The sequence below is a fragment of the Halichoerus grypus genome, chromosome 10 (assembly GCF_964656455.1).
Source record: "Halichoerus grypus chromosome 10, mHalGry1.hap1.1, whole genome shotgun sequence".
In the NCBI taxonomy this organism is placed as follows: domain Eukaryota; kingdom Metazoa; phylum Chordata; class Mammalia; order Carnivora; family Phocidae; genus Halichoerus; species Halichoerus grypus.
The window spans coordinates 109223580-109236803 of record NC_135721.1 but is presented as its reverse complement, the minus strand read 5'-3'; the positions used below and the strand labels follow the sequence as shown (position 1 = coordinate 109236803).

Here is a 13224-nt window from a genome sequence, read left to right as displayed (position 1 = left end):
TGATTCTGGCTGCGGGCTGGACATGACTTGACCTGATGGATAAGGGCGGTCTTCCCTTAAGGGTGCATTCAGCTTGGAGCCTTGGGCCAGGTCGGAGGTCCAGCGGTGTTAACCATGGTGGGGAAGCACACGGAGATATGAGCTGTCCCCAGCTCCGTTCTGGGCATTTCCAAGAGGGGCTCAGGAGGAGGCCAGCACTAAAGCATGTCTCTGGTATTTGGCGATTAGGAGGCACTTCTTGGAGGGTCAGTTTGAGGGGGATGCAATGAAACTGGTGAGCATGTTGAGAGAAGGTGCAGTGGGCCTGGCCTGCTAGTCTTCATCCTTCTTTCTTTGGTGACCCTGCCCCAGGGACAGGGCCTTTCTTCCCTCCGTTCCTCTCTTTTTCTTCTTCTTCTTCTTCTTCTTTTTTTTTTTTTGAGATTGTATTTGTTTATTTGACAGAGACACAGCGAGAGAGGGAACACAAGCAGGGGGAGTGGCAGAGGGAGAAGCAGGCTTCCCGCCAAGCAGGGAGCCCGATGCGGGGCTCGATCCCAGGACCCTGGGATCATGACCTGAGCTGAAGGCAGAAGCTTAACGACTGAGCCACCCAGGCACCCCTGTTCCTCTCTTCTTCCCCTGCTGCCGCCTGCTTTCCAGATTGGCTTCTTGGGCAGGTTCAATCAGGGCAGTGTTGGCTTTGGGCAGCAGGGGGAGGCGCTGGCTTGCAGGCCAGAGCAGAGGTCAGGCAGTGGGGCATTCTGAATGAGGGTGGGATGCTCATGCCATGGCCGGACCTGATTTCTCGAAGCTACCAGGCTTGGCCTGCCTGGGGATATGGGAGCTCCAGGCTCCCACCCTCATTTTGCCATGGAAGCAGGAGCAAGAAGACAAGTGGCTGTTGCCCTGCACCTCCCTCCTCCCCCACCCCTCCTCCTCCTCCTCCTCCCTGCCTGGCTGAACCAGCACTTTTTTCTTCTCTCCTTTATCTGCTCGAAAAGTACAGGGTGTTCTGTTTCTCCTGTGCATACAGATCAAGGAGAGGATGTTATTTATTTATTTATTTCCCAAAGGCGAGAGAAGGACAGGCAGGCATGGAGGAGCAGTAAGTGAGTCTTCTTCCTCAATAAGCCATTTTCTCATAAAATTAAAAAAAAAAATCTGAAAGGAAAAGATGCCACAAACCAACAGAAAACAAGCTGCTTCTCACCCCCTCTTCTCTACCCTGGCTGGAGATACCAGAGCACTGGAAGGTCCAGTTCAGGCCTTAGCTGAGGGCCTGGCACACAGTAGGGCTTCCTGCCTATGGTTTTCTCTGTCCCTTTCCGTTTGGACCCCAGGGGGTGTTGGCTCCCTGGGTTGATATGGGGGGCCATGGGGCGGACTCCTCATCTCTCTGCCTTCTGTGGGCTGTGTGTAGGGCTTCTCTGGCTCCTTGGGAGTCCCATCTGGGACAAGGCCTGTGGAGGGAACTGGACTGTGGGGTTCCTTGTGAAGATCAGAGATGTAGGTGACCCACATGGCCCTTGCTTACCTACTTCCACCCCTGTGCTGTCTGTTTGAATTTAAGGTCTCTGATACATTGGGAGCTCGGGGTTCTTTCTGTGTTCCTCTTATGGGCAACCTGCCCACCTGCCATTTCCCACCATGCATTTCTGAACCCTCACCCAGAGGCACTCTGCTTATAATTTAGTTACAGAACTTTACAGGTGATTTTCACACTTGAGGCTCTTACAAATATTGTCAATCTTGTGACATCCACATAGGGCCTTATTTGACTATCACAATGTAGTGAGGACAAGCTGGCCCCTTCTGAGGCTACCCAGGAAGTTCATGTCGCCGGCTGGGAAGGCGCTGCGCCCCAAGTATTCTTTCCCGCTATCAGCTTCCAGCTTAACTGGACCCCGGGTTTTCAGACGCGGTGGCCCACGGAGATTGGGGGTTCTGTGAAGAGACTTCAGAGGGGAGTGGGGACACCCCCCCACCCCCCCGCCATTTCATCCCAGTTACACCCGCCCCCCCCCCGGAACTTTTCCAAAAAGGGGTCGTCACCAGTCGGGTGTGAGACCCCTGAAGCAATCCCCTCCTTTATTGCATAAGCGAGGCGGTTTTGGAGGGTGGCCCTGGGCGGGCGCGGGAGGGGGGGATTGCGGATGGAGCCCGGAGACCAGGACTGAGGCAGCCCCCCCCCCCCCCCCCAGTGCTGGGGACTGAGGCACGCGGGCGGGGCGTGCGGCAGCTCCACGTCGCATCGCGGGGTGCGGGGCAGGTGGCGTCAGCGGCAGCTCTGAGCACCCCGTGTGTGTTTACCAACCTGACGCCAGCCCGCGTCGCCCCGCGGACCCTTCCTCCCGCCGGCCGCGCGGGCCCCGGGTGCAGGCAGCCACACCCTCCCCTCTAAATTTAGTCCACCGGAAGGAGAACCCGGGCCAGGGCAGGGTGCGAGGGGAGGACGCGGGCCGCTGGACCCCGTGCTCCCAGATGCGCACAGCACCTCGCTGGAGGGAGCGGGCAGGGATCGAAGGAGCCCCGAAGGAGGAAGGAAAGGCAGAGCCAGACCGGACTCTTCTGGAAGGGGGCGGGGAGCCCCGGCCTCCAACGGAGACTCGGCCTCGGAGGGGCCGCGGGCGCCACCTTCCGGCCCTCTAGGGAACCGCGGCGGCCGGCCTGGGGCTGGGGGGTTTGCAGGGAGTTTGCGGGCGGGAGTCTGGGGCCGTGGCCGTCCTAGCCCTGGTGCCCAGGTGTGGCGTCGGCAGGCGGAGCGGGTGGGGGAGGCGTGAGGAGCAGCTTCGCAGCCTCAGCGTATTCAGAAAAAGGCCCCTTTGCTAATCCTATGATAAAGAGATGTTGGAGGGCGCGGTTCAAGGTAGGACGGAAGCTTTAGTGGTCAGACCAGGAGACGCGAGAAGGAAGTCGGTGTGTAGCTTCGCTTCGCTTCTCTTCTCTTCTCTTCCCCTCTCTCTCTCAACCGCCCCCCCCCCCCCCCCCCCGCTTTCGGGCCAGGAATGGATATCTGAATAGTTACTGAGGTACACACACATAACAAATGGCACAAATCCTAAATGTCCAAGTCAGTGGATCTTTATATATACAATGTGTGGCCACCATTCAGATCAAGATACATATTCCTTCCACCCCAGAGAGTTCCGTCCTGACGCTTTTCAGTCATTCCCTTCCTCCCAATCTCTCTTCTCTCGTCACAGGTTCATTTTGCCACTTCATGAGCTTCATGTAAGTGGAGGCATACACTATGTACTTTTGGTCTCTGACTTCTTTTGTTCAATGTAACGTTTAAGGGTATCAGTAATTTAGTTCTGTTTATTGCTGAAGGATATTCCCTTGTACGAAAATGCTACACATGGCACAGTTTATTTATCCATTCTTCCATGGCTGGACCTTTGGGCTGCTTCTGTTTGTTGGCCTTTATAAATAAAGCTGCTATGAATATTCTTTAGCATGTCTCTTTGGTGGAACATGCCCTGCTTCTCTTGGGTTTATTCTTGGGGGTGCGACTGCTTCATCACTGGAAGGGTTATGCTGAGCTTTATTAGGTATGGGAGACAGTTTTTTATGTCCCCTGTCCACTCCACTGCCCACAGCCACCTTCCGCGCACCCTTCCTCCTGTGTTGTTAGGTCCTGGACACTATTAGAGTCTGGAGTTTCTGCCACTGAAACCTCAGTAAAGACAATTGGAATCAGAGTTGCATGGGTCAGGGAGGGAACAGGGACGGGATCAGAGCTGAGTGGCCCCTTGGGATGGCCCACAGACACCTTCAAACCCTCGTGGTCACTCTGGGAATAGAAGGGTAGCTTCTCCCAGAACTGGGGTGATTCAGGGACCCCCCCTTGGCCGCCCAGCCGTCAGCTCCCTAGCCTGGCGTCTCTGAACAAGCTGGCTTAGTGTAACTGTCAATTTGACGTCTGGCCTCTGGTGCCATGGGTCCTCACAGTCCACCGTTTCCTGGGCTCCTTGCTGCTTTGCGGTGACTGAGGGGCTGGGTGGCTGGGGAAAACAACCAGAGACCTACCCGGAATAGCAGAGGCTTGTCCGATACCAGCCTCGTGGCACTTTCTGGGGGGAGGGCGGGACTATGTCCTGCCCACCAAATTGCCACTTCGCTCAGGCTGTGAAAGACGAACAGAAAGCTAGAGGAGAAGAGAAGGGGTAAAGGAGAAAGAGTGCCAGGGAAGAACCACGCAAGGGAGGGAAAGTAGAGGCTCCAGCGCTGCGTGTGCAAGTGTCCTGAGGTCTGTGTGAGCGTCTTGGGGTCCGTGTGAGCATCCTGGGGTCCATGTGAGCATCCTAAGGTCTGTGTGAGCAGCCGGGGTTGGTGTGAGCTGGACCACAACAGCTGTGCTGGGGCAGGCTGGCTCAGGGTCAGCAGTGTCAGCTTCTCCTGACTTTGGCTTTTTTGCTCAACCCTTCCTGACTGGCTCTTGTCTCAGGCTCAGGGAAGAGGCAGTGCCGAGCAGGTTTGGGATGGGATTGATGGATTTCGGGGGCTTGGGGCAGGCTCCCAGTAGTCCTGCTTGCTTGTGGGGGCCCACGGTGCCTCTTCCCCACCTCTCTCCTTCCCTCTGTCTGTCCTTCTCCCTGGGTCCTCTTGTCCAGGTCTCAGGAGGAGCCCGAGGGCTCGAGGTTCCCCCCTTGAGGACAGAGCTCATGAGTGTCCCTTAGGGCATGTGGGCAGTGAAGGCAGAGCAGGTAAGCCGTGACACCCCTGCCCCTCGCAGGTTCCTAGGAGGCCAGTGCGGACGGTATGCAAAGTTGTGAATCCAGTGGCGACAGTGCGGATGACCCTCTCAGTCGTGGCCTACGGAGAAGGGGACAGCCTCGTGTGGTGGTGATCGGCGCTGGCTTGGCTGGCCTGGCTGCAGCCAAAGCACTTCTGGAGCAGGGCTTCACGGATGTCACTGTGCTTGAGGCTTCCAGCTGCATCGGAGGCCGCGTGCAGAGCGTGAAACTCGGTGAGTGTCCCCCCAGCTCCTAGGCCAAGGTCATCTTCTGTCCTTCAGTGCTCTGGCCCTGCCTGGAATCTCATTATTTTGGTTTTTCCCTGCGATAAATGTTCCATCATGCATGCTGCCTGGGCATTTGCCAGAAGCTTCCTTTGCCCTTTGAGCAACCCTCTGAGGTGGGCAGGATGGGGCTCTGGCCTTCGTTTTGGAACATGACCTAGAGTTCACAGTGTTTAGGAAGGAGAGGACACCCAGCCAAACCGTCTTGGCAGTGGGTGGACCGGTTTCTACTTCACAAGAAGAGGAATTCTGTAAGTTTGTATTAGTCATTAACTCTTGAGTGTGAATTAGTATATCATGACTGAGAGCTAGTCCTGGGGCAATAGGAGCTCAGGGCAGTAGAGGTGGATGGGATTTGTGGGTGATGGGCAGATCTTAGGATTGTCTGGGAAGAGGATCAGTCTAGGTTGCAGAGTAATGAAGACTCTTGAGAAAGGAGCCAGGAAAGAGACTTACCCCAGGGGTGGGCAGATTTTGCCAGGGGTTCTAATGGGTGGGGAACTTGCCTGAAATGCAGCTGGAGGTCAGCGCTTCCCAGCCAGGGGTCTGGCCAATGAGAGGCTGAGTGGGTAGGGACCACGCATGATGGCCTGAGGCACGTGCTACATTGACCCTCCAGAGGATTTTGTATCTGGGTCCGTTCCCACATGGGGCAGCAAGGCCATGCAGATATCATGTGCCCACATTTGATGGATATGGAACCTGGCTCAGAGACGTAGGTGGTCAGGCTTAGAACGAGCAGAGACTGAGGACACACATGGGGCCCTTTTCTCTTTCAGAAACTTTGACACATTGGGAGTCTTCTAGAGCGTTTCCTGGAAGGCGTCTATGAGTTGCGTCTGTCTTCTGCTGGCACGCATAGGAGTGTGCTGGCAGTGAGGATGAAGGTGCCATCCAAGGCACTCGTAAACCTGGGGACAGCCAGCGGGGAAGCCCTGGGACTCTTTGCTCAACATCTGATTGGCTGGCTGGGAGGCTTCGGGAAGGGGCAGCTCCAGTTGTGGTTCTTGAGTCTTGATAAGATATTCAGTGGGTGACACAGAAGCAGATGAGAGGACACATGGCCCAGTCTCAGTGGTCGCTGACCGCTGAGACACACCGTGCATGGTACAGGCAGTGAGGTGGAAGCTTGGGGCTGCAGGAAGCTGAGGGGATGCACCATCTATCCATCTATTGGTGGCGGAAGCCTTCCTGACCTGGGGGAGCTTGGTGATGGGCGGAGTTGGGTGGGCAGAAGAAGGAGGGGGCGATATGCGTGGAGCGATGGATGTGAAGAAGATCGAGGCAGACCCTGCCAGGAGTGGGGAGAGCACGTCCGGGGAAGGGCAAATTTGCATGTGTTGTGTGTGCAGACTCGAAGGGCTGAATGCCCGGGCTGCAGTTGGGCCTGCTTCAGTGTGACACGGTAGCTGTGAGTCTCAGGGGTGTTGGGCAGGTGTTGAAGGCCAGAGGCTCTGGGGACACTGTGGGGCAGATGAGGAGATGGTGCTGGTGCCCTTGGATGCAGGGGTGTCAAGGATCACAGCAGCCGAGGGGCAGGTAGGAGAGGGCAGGAGATATCTTTAGACTGGGCCTGCTCACCCCACCTCCTTGCAGAGCCTGGCGAATAGAGGTGGGATGCTGACCTTGTGGCCGACCCCAGGCTGCTCACCTCAAACCTGCTTTTGCCATGTGTTGAGCCAGGAAGGGTGCCCCGTGCTTGGATGTCGCTACCCAGTGGCTGTGGGATTTGGAGCTCCCTGGCATGCCCTGGGGAGGGCCCAGGCCCCTCCCCAAGGTGTTGGCTCCCTTCTTCTCTTGGGAGCTCAAACCAGGCAAGACACCTTGGGGAACCCCAAGCCTGGAGGCATGGCACTGGGTTTTTTAGCTTCTTGTGCCTTCCCATCCGCCCACTTTTCCTGGACAAAGGGACATACACATTCCTGCCTCCTCCAGAGATAGGAGTAAATTCTTTCTCACTGGCTGCCAGCAGGAGGTTGATTGCTTTTTCTCTTGCTCTGTGTTTGGTACATAGTATATACAGGGCTATTTTTAGTAACTGGTGGTTTAATTAGAAACAACCCAGGAGAGGGAAGGCACACAAAAAAAGAATGTCCAGTTTGTGGGGTGAGGGGTGATACTGTTGTCTATTATGGCGTATCAGATAGCTGTTGCTGCCTAACAAATCACCCCAAATGTAGCAGCTTAAAACAGCACGGTTTATTTGCTTAAATTGTGTGGGTCAGGAATTTGGGCCAGACTCAGCTCGGTGGTTCTTTTGCTGGTCTTGCCTGGGATCTCCCACTCAGCTGCAGTCATCTGGTGGCTTGACTGGGGCTGGTTTGTCTAAGACAGCCTTACCCATTTGTCTGGTGGTTGGCACTGGCTTTTTGGCTGGGCCACACATCTCCAGCAGGATAAGCCTGTCCACGGTGGTCACATTCTAAGAGGGTGAATGTGGAAGCCCTGAGATCTCTTGAGGCCTCGGCTCTGAAGCCAAAGACATCACTTTCACTGCGTTCTGTTAATCAAAGCAAGTCAAGAGGCCAGCCCTCATTCAAGGGGGTGGGGAAATAGACCCCACCTGTTGATGGGAGGACTGGCAAGGTCACGTTGCAAAGGGCCATGTGTACAAGGATAGGAGGAATTATTGTGATCATCTTGCCAAAAAATTTAACTGCACATGATATCTTGAATCAGTCCTCCCAAACAAAACAAAACACACAAAAAAGTTCCTCTCTCTTCTTTCATTGTTTCAACTTCCTTGGGAGCTAGGCAAGGAAGGAGACAATGTGCCACAGTCCCTGCAGCATCAGAAGAGGAAACTGAGGCCCAGGCACAGATGCCCCAGAGCATCTGGTGCCTTGGTTGTGGATGGGGTGGTCGAACCAGCCCCAGCCCTAGCCCTGTCTCAACCTGGGTCCAGGAGTTGCCCCCTTCCCTAGTCAGACTCCCAGGGTTCTGCCACCTTATGTTCTTCTGCCTTAGGATGAGAGAGCTTAGTTTTCTCTGGAAGTCTATTTTAGACTACCTTGGGGAGGAGCCTTCCAGACTGGAATGTTTGCTGTCTCTCCTCTGCCCCAGACTAAGTTGGGAGAGGGGCCACTTTCTGTCTGGGATAGGGGTTTAGACTCTGGGGCCACTGGAGATGTTGAGGAATTGGAGTAAGGTCAGATGAGGACCTTGAGCCAGAGGCCCTCCTCCTGGGTCTCCTTACTGGGTGTTTCAGATAACCTCACTCCCTTCGCTGGGACCGCTGTACCCTCAGGTGGCCACAGAGTGTCTCCTGAGGGAGAGTCACCAATGAGGAAGGAGGGTCCGGTGTCTGGTGTTATGTTAGACAAAGGTAGGATGGAAAAGGAGAGCCTTCTAACTAGTCCAGTGAAGTGACTCTGGAGCAGATCACAAAGTCATTCAGGGGTGGCAGTTATCTCAGCTGAATAGCGGAATCCATTTTGTGCCACATGTGGTTACCACTGGGAACTTTTCACTGAAGACTTTGATTAGTTGCCAGACTGGGACCTAACTCCCTTCTTGCCCTGTTGTGGGGATGGAAGGAGCCTCTTGGAAGAAGAAGGGTGAGGTGGTGTTCTGGCCCTCTCTGAAGAAGTCCCTGCCCCTCTAAGGGCTGTTGTTGTCACCATCAGGACACGCCACCTTTGAGTTGGGAGCCACCTGGATCCATGGCTCCCATGGGAATCCCATCTATCATCTAGCAGAAGCCAATGGCCTCCTTGAAGAGACAACTGATGGGGAGCGCAGCGTGGGCCGCATCAGCCTCTACTCCAAGAATGGCGTGGCCTGCTACCTCACCAACCGTGGCTGCAGGATCCCCAAGGACGTGGTTGAGGAATTCAGTGATTTATACAACGAGGTGAGGTGTTAGCAGGGCAACTGGGCACATGGGTGTGGGAGGCAGGGAGCACCCTGGCAGTGTGGGGAGAGTTGGGTGACCTGTGGGGTCTTCTGTGATTCTGGTCATGTTTTTGCATACTCTCTGGGCCCTGTATTTGGAAAATCAGGACAATCTGAGGATAGAATGAAGATGATGAGTGGGGAAGTACTAGGTAAGAGACCATTGATACAGATGATTAGATATTTCTTCAGAAAGACCTTAAATATCTTTTATTAGGGGGCACCTGGGTGGCTCATTTGGTTGAGTGTCTGACTCTTGATTTTGGCTCAGGTCATGATCTCAGAGTCCTGGAATCGGCCACATTGGGCTCTGCACTCAGCAGGGAGACTGCTAGAAGATTTCTCTCCCTCTCAGTCTGCCCCTCCCCCTGCTCTCTCTCTCTCTCTCTCAAATAAATAAATAAATCTTAAAAAAAAGTCTTTTATTAGATTTATTAGTAGGTGCTTGGGTGGTGATTGTTGTTATTGCTTTTGGGTACTCTTGCAAGTGGTAATTTTTTAAAACTTACCTTCTAATTTTTTCCAGTGTATAGAACTATAACTGATTATTATATATTGATTTTAGCTACCTTGATAAAGTATTATTTTAATGCTAATATTACAGCCATTAACATGTTAATTTATATTCTAATAATATTTTGGAATTTTATGTACATACTATACAAAAAAATGGCAATTTTGTTTCCTTCTTTCTAATCCTCAGACCTGCATTGTGCAGTAGAACTCTCTACAATAATGGAGATGTTTTAGACCTGCATTATCCAGTAGGGTAATCACTAGCTACATGTGGCTCTTGAGCTCTTGAAATGTAGCTAGTAACACTGAGGAACTAAATATTTAATTTAATTAATTTTAAATCGCCACAGGTGTTTAGTGGCTACTGTATTGGACAGCACAGTCTAAGACAACTTATTTCTTTTCTTGCCTTATTGCACTGGCTGGTGTCTCCAGTACAGTGTTGGATAGAAGTGGCAATGGCACACATCCTTATCTAATACAGGTTTTTAAAAAAAATGTTCATGTTTTTAGTATCTTTCAGTGGCCCTGTGAACTGCACTTAACAAGCAAGGTAGCACGTAGGTCTTGCCTTCTGATAGCTTGTCATGTGCAGTGTAATGACCCTTCACTCCAGGTCAGTAAGTTGACCAACCAGCACCTATTGCACATTTTCTCTCTTGGGCATGGGAAAGGAGAAATGACTCTTGGGGATAGTCCTTGCTCAATGGGGGGCAGGCACACTGTGACTTCTGTGTGTGCACCCACAAGGTATGCTGTGTGCAATCCCATGGTATTGTGTGTTCTCACTCACGTACAAAGAGACTGAATTGTTAACGAGCAGATAAGAACTAGTATTCTCCAAAGTAGACCTTTCTGGTCTCCTGGGAATTAGTCACATCCTTATTTCCAGGTTATTGTGAGTGCTTTAGGCATGGATGCTTCTTGAGAATGACTTTTTCAGGGTCTATGACTTGCTTGTACTCTTAAATGTGCTTAAAAGTAGATCACCATCGGCTTCTGCTTGTGGGTTTGAGTTTTGAAAGCTAAGAATGTGAGTTGTGGAGAGTAGGATGGATAAGGTGGGTTATCAGTTGGAGCAGTGATGCTTTGGGTCAGAAGGAAGAGGTGTTAACCCTGAGGAAAGAGAGGTTTCCTTGTGTGGCTTTTAACCAGAGCTGGAGGCCATTCTAAGAGGCACGCTCTAAGCCTATGAAGCGCTGCCTGAGGGTGGCTTCATAAGAAATATGCAGCCTTCCTCCAAAGGTGACGACTTTGAAGGGCTGCTCATTTGAATCCATTCTATTTGTTAACAAATAAATGAGTTCGTGCACTAGTATCATAGAATGTAGTCCCTGGAGCAAGACTACTTTGATTCAAATACTAGTTCTACCATTTATGAGCTGTATGATCTTGAGCGAGTTGTTGAGGCTCTCTGAGGACTCTTACTTTCCTCATCTATAAAATGGACACAGTTAAACCTACTTCAGAGCGTCGTGAGGATTAAATGAGATCCTGATGTAAAGTGCTTAATGAGAATCAGGGTGAGTATTATTAGCTGTTACAGGCCTGTGCCATTTCCCTTGGTCACATTGGGAAGATGTAATCTAATCCAGGGCAGGAGACTGTAGCCCTATGACAAACCCATGTTCAGTGAAGGCTGTCCCAGTTGGTGGTTGACACAAAGAATCATGTAGATGGACTAAATTTATCACTCCCAGCTGCACATTTCGGCCTTTAGTCAACATAAGCTAAGGACTGGCTACCATGTTGCTTATCACCAGAGGAAAAAAACTCAGGGAGGAGGAGGCAAGCCGAAAGCCTGACTCCTTGGCAGTGGTACTGGGTGAGGAATTTGCTGAGGACTCCAGTTAAGGCCAAATGCCCAGCATCTTGTGACTGCACGGAGGAAAAGCAAACAATTTAACTCATTTTCTTCTTTATATTGTATACTTCAGAGACATGTTTAATTCATATTTCTAGCTCATGGGGAGGTTTTTCTCTTGAGTGGGATGGTGGGGGATGGGCAGCGTCACCTTCCTTCCTCTACTGAGCAGCCCAGGGCCCTGTACCAGGGCTGGGTTACAGGGCAGACATCATTCCCATGAATGTGCGCTGACCAAATTCAAACTCACTTTAGGAGGGGAAACAAACCACTAATTGACACCAGCCACAGATGTTTGGCCAAGGAGCCCACATGTGCCAGTGTCCTGGGAGGGAGAGTGGGCGTGTGCTCATGCTCACAACCCTTCAGTGATGCTAGTGTCCAGAGTCCTTGACATGACTCTTAGTCCCTCATGCCCCGCCCCTGCCTGCCTTTTCAAAGTCATCTCTTGTAACTTTCTCTTTCCTTGCTGCCCATTTCGGCAAGCCCGAGCCACTTACATTCTCTCACCTCTCCCTCATCTTTTCCTCTCTCTCTCACTGCCAACTCGCCAAGGTCATCTGGGTTGATCTCACAACCTCTGGGTTCTTCCCGATCACAGCGCATCATGTAGAAACAGCTCAGTTATGATATCTCCCCAATCTGAGCGAGGGCAGGGGACTCTCTTTCTTGCTCATGATTATAATCTGTGTTGGGTACAGCCCAGTAACTGTTTGTTGAGTGAATGTTGGGGCTCGGACTTGGCCTTCCGGGGATGCCATGCCTGACCCAGGACTAGCTTCCTTTCCTCAGGGAGACTAGCCCAGTGTTTGGTGGGAGTTATGTGCCGGGCAGGCAGGGGACGCAATAGGACTGGGCTCCAAGGGACTGTTTGTTGCTTTCTGTTGATAAGGTATGGGTTGGAGTTCTTGTCAAAATATGCCTGTGAAATGTATTTTTGTTCCTCGGCATACTGGGGCCTCCCTCCCCACCACACATCCTGCCCCAACATGGCCATCTTGCTTAAACAAGTCTGGGTTCCACAGTAAAAGGGGCACTTTGTGTGGACCCGAGCAGGGCCAGGGCGGGTCTCCTGGAAGGTCAGATTTCAGGGCTCCTTCTGCTCCCTCTCCCCCACAAACACTGGCCGGGCCACAGTTCCAGACTCTCCCTCCTGGGAGAGGGTGAAGCAGATACACTTGGGCAGCAGTTGCAGGGAAAGGGTTTGCGCATTTGGTTCTGGGAAGAAGGAAATGTGTGCAGACCTGGGTTCCCCCATGGTTGGTCTGCTTGGCCACATAGCGCCCTGGGCGGGGGCGGTTCCTTTCCCACTGGGCACCAAACATTTTGCTTTGTTTTCAGCAAGGGCCCAGCACGAGAGCCTCCAGGGCTCCCTCCCTCTCCCTCACAGACCCAGGGGGTCTTAGAGGGCCATCTGGAAGCAAGGAGGCTGGCTGCCCCGGGGCAACTTGTCAGCCTGAACATTGGCCCTGTTGGTGCAGCCTGAGTGTGGCACCCAGTGCCACGTTGATTCACCAAGCAAGAGGAGCCGTGAGCTCAGTGTATCTGGGAACACTTGGAAGGTGGGGACTTTTGAGTTGGGGTTCTTTGGTCTGAAATGGAGGTGGGATGAGGGAGTGTGTTTTCAGTCTCCTGGGGTCTCTCTGGCAGGTCTATAACTTGACCCAGGAGTTCTTCCGGCATGGTAAACCAGTCAATGCTGAGAGTCAGAACAGTGTGGGGGTGTTCACCCGGGAGGAGGTGCGCAACCGCATCAGGGATGACCCTGAGGACCCAGAGGCCACCAAGCGCCTGAAGCTCGCCATGATCCAGCAGTACCTGAAGGTATCCTTGTCCACTCAGAGCAGGTGCTGGTGGGAGGAAGACCGATTCTGGGGAGTCTGGGTCCAAGCAGGATGGCACTACTTTGAGGTCCTGTTACGAGCCCTGCCCGGCCCTGGTGGTCACC

At 52.8% G+C, this 13224-nt stretch overlaps 1 protein-coding gene across 8 annotated transcripts in view; it reads left to right on the top strand.

Annotated features, from left to right (window-relative positions):
* Positions 1-13224, top strand: part of SMOX (spermine oxidase) — a 48452-nt gene that overhangs the window by 19663 nt on the left and 15565 nt on the right. For 4 of the 8 annotated variants that reach the window (XM_078056980.1, XM_078056976.1, XM_078056979.1 and 1 more), the window contains exons 2-5: positions 4718-4951; positions 8608-8855; positions 12618-12838; positions 12905-13100. In XM_078056980.1, coding sequence (XP_077913106.1) covers positions 4744-4951; positions 8608-8855; positions 12618-12838; positions 12905-13100 — 873 coding nt within the window. In that variant the 5' untranslated portion in view covers positions 4718-4743. The remainder of the gene's footprint in view (positions 1-4717; positions 4952-8607; positions 8856-12617; positions 12839-12904; positions 13101-13224) is intronic. The other 4 variants (XM_036093332.2, XM_036093335.2, XM_078056978.1 and 1 more) reach the window with 3 other exon arrangements.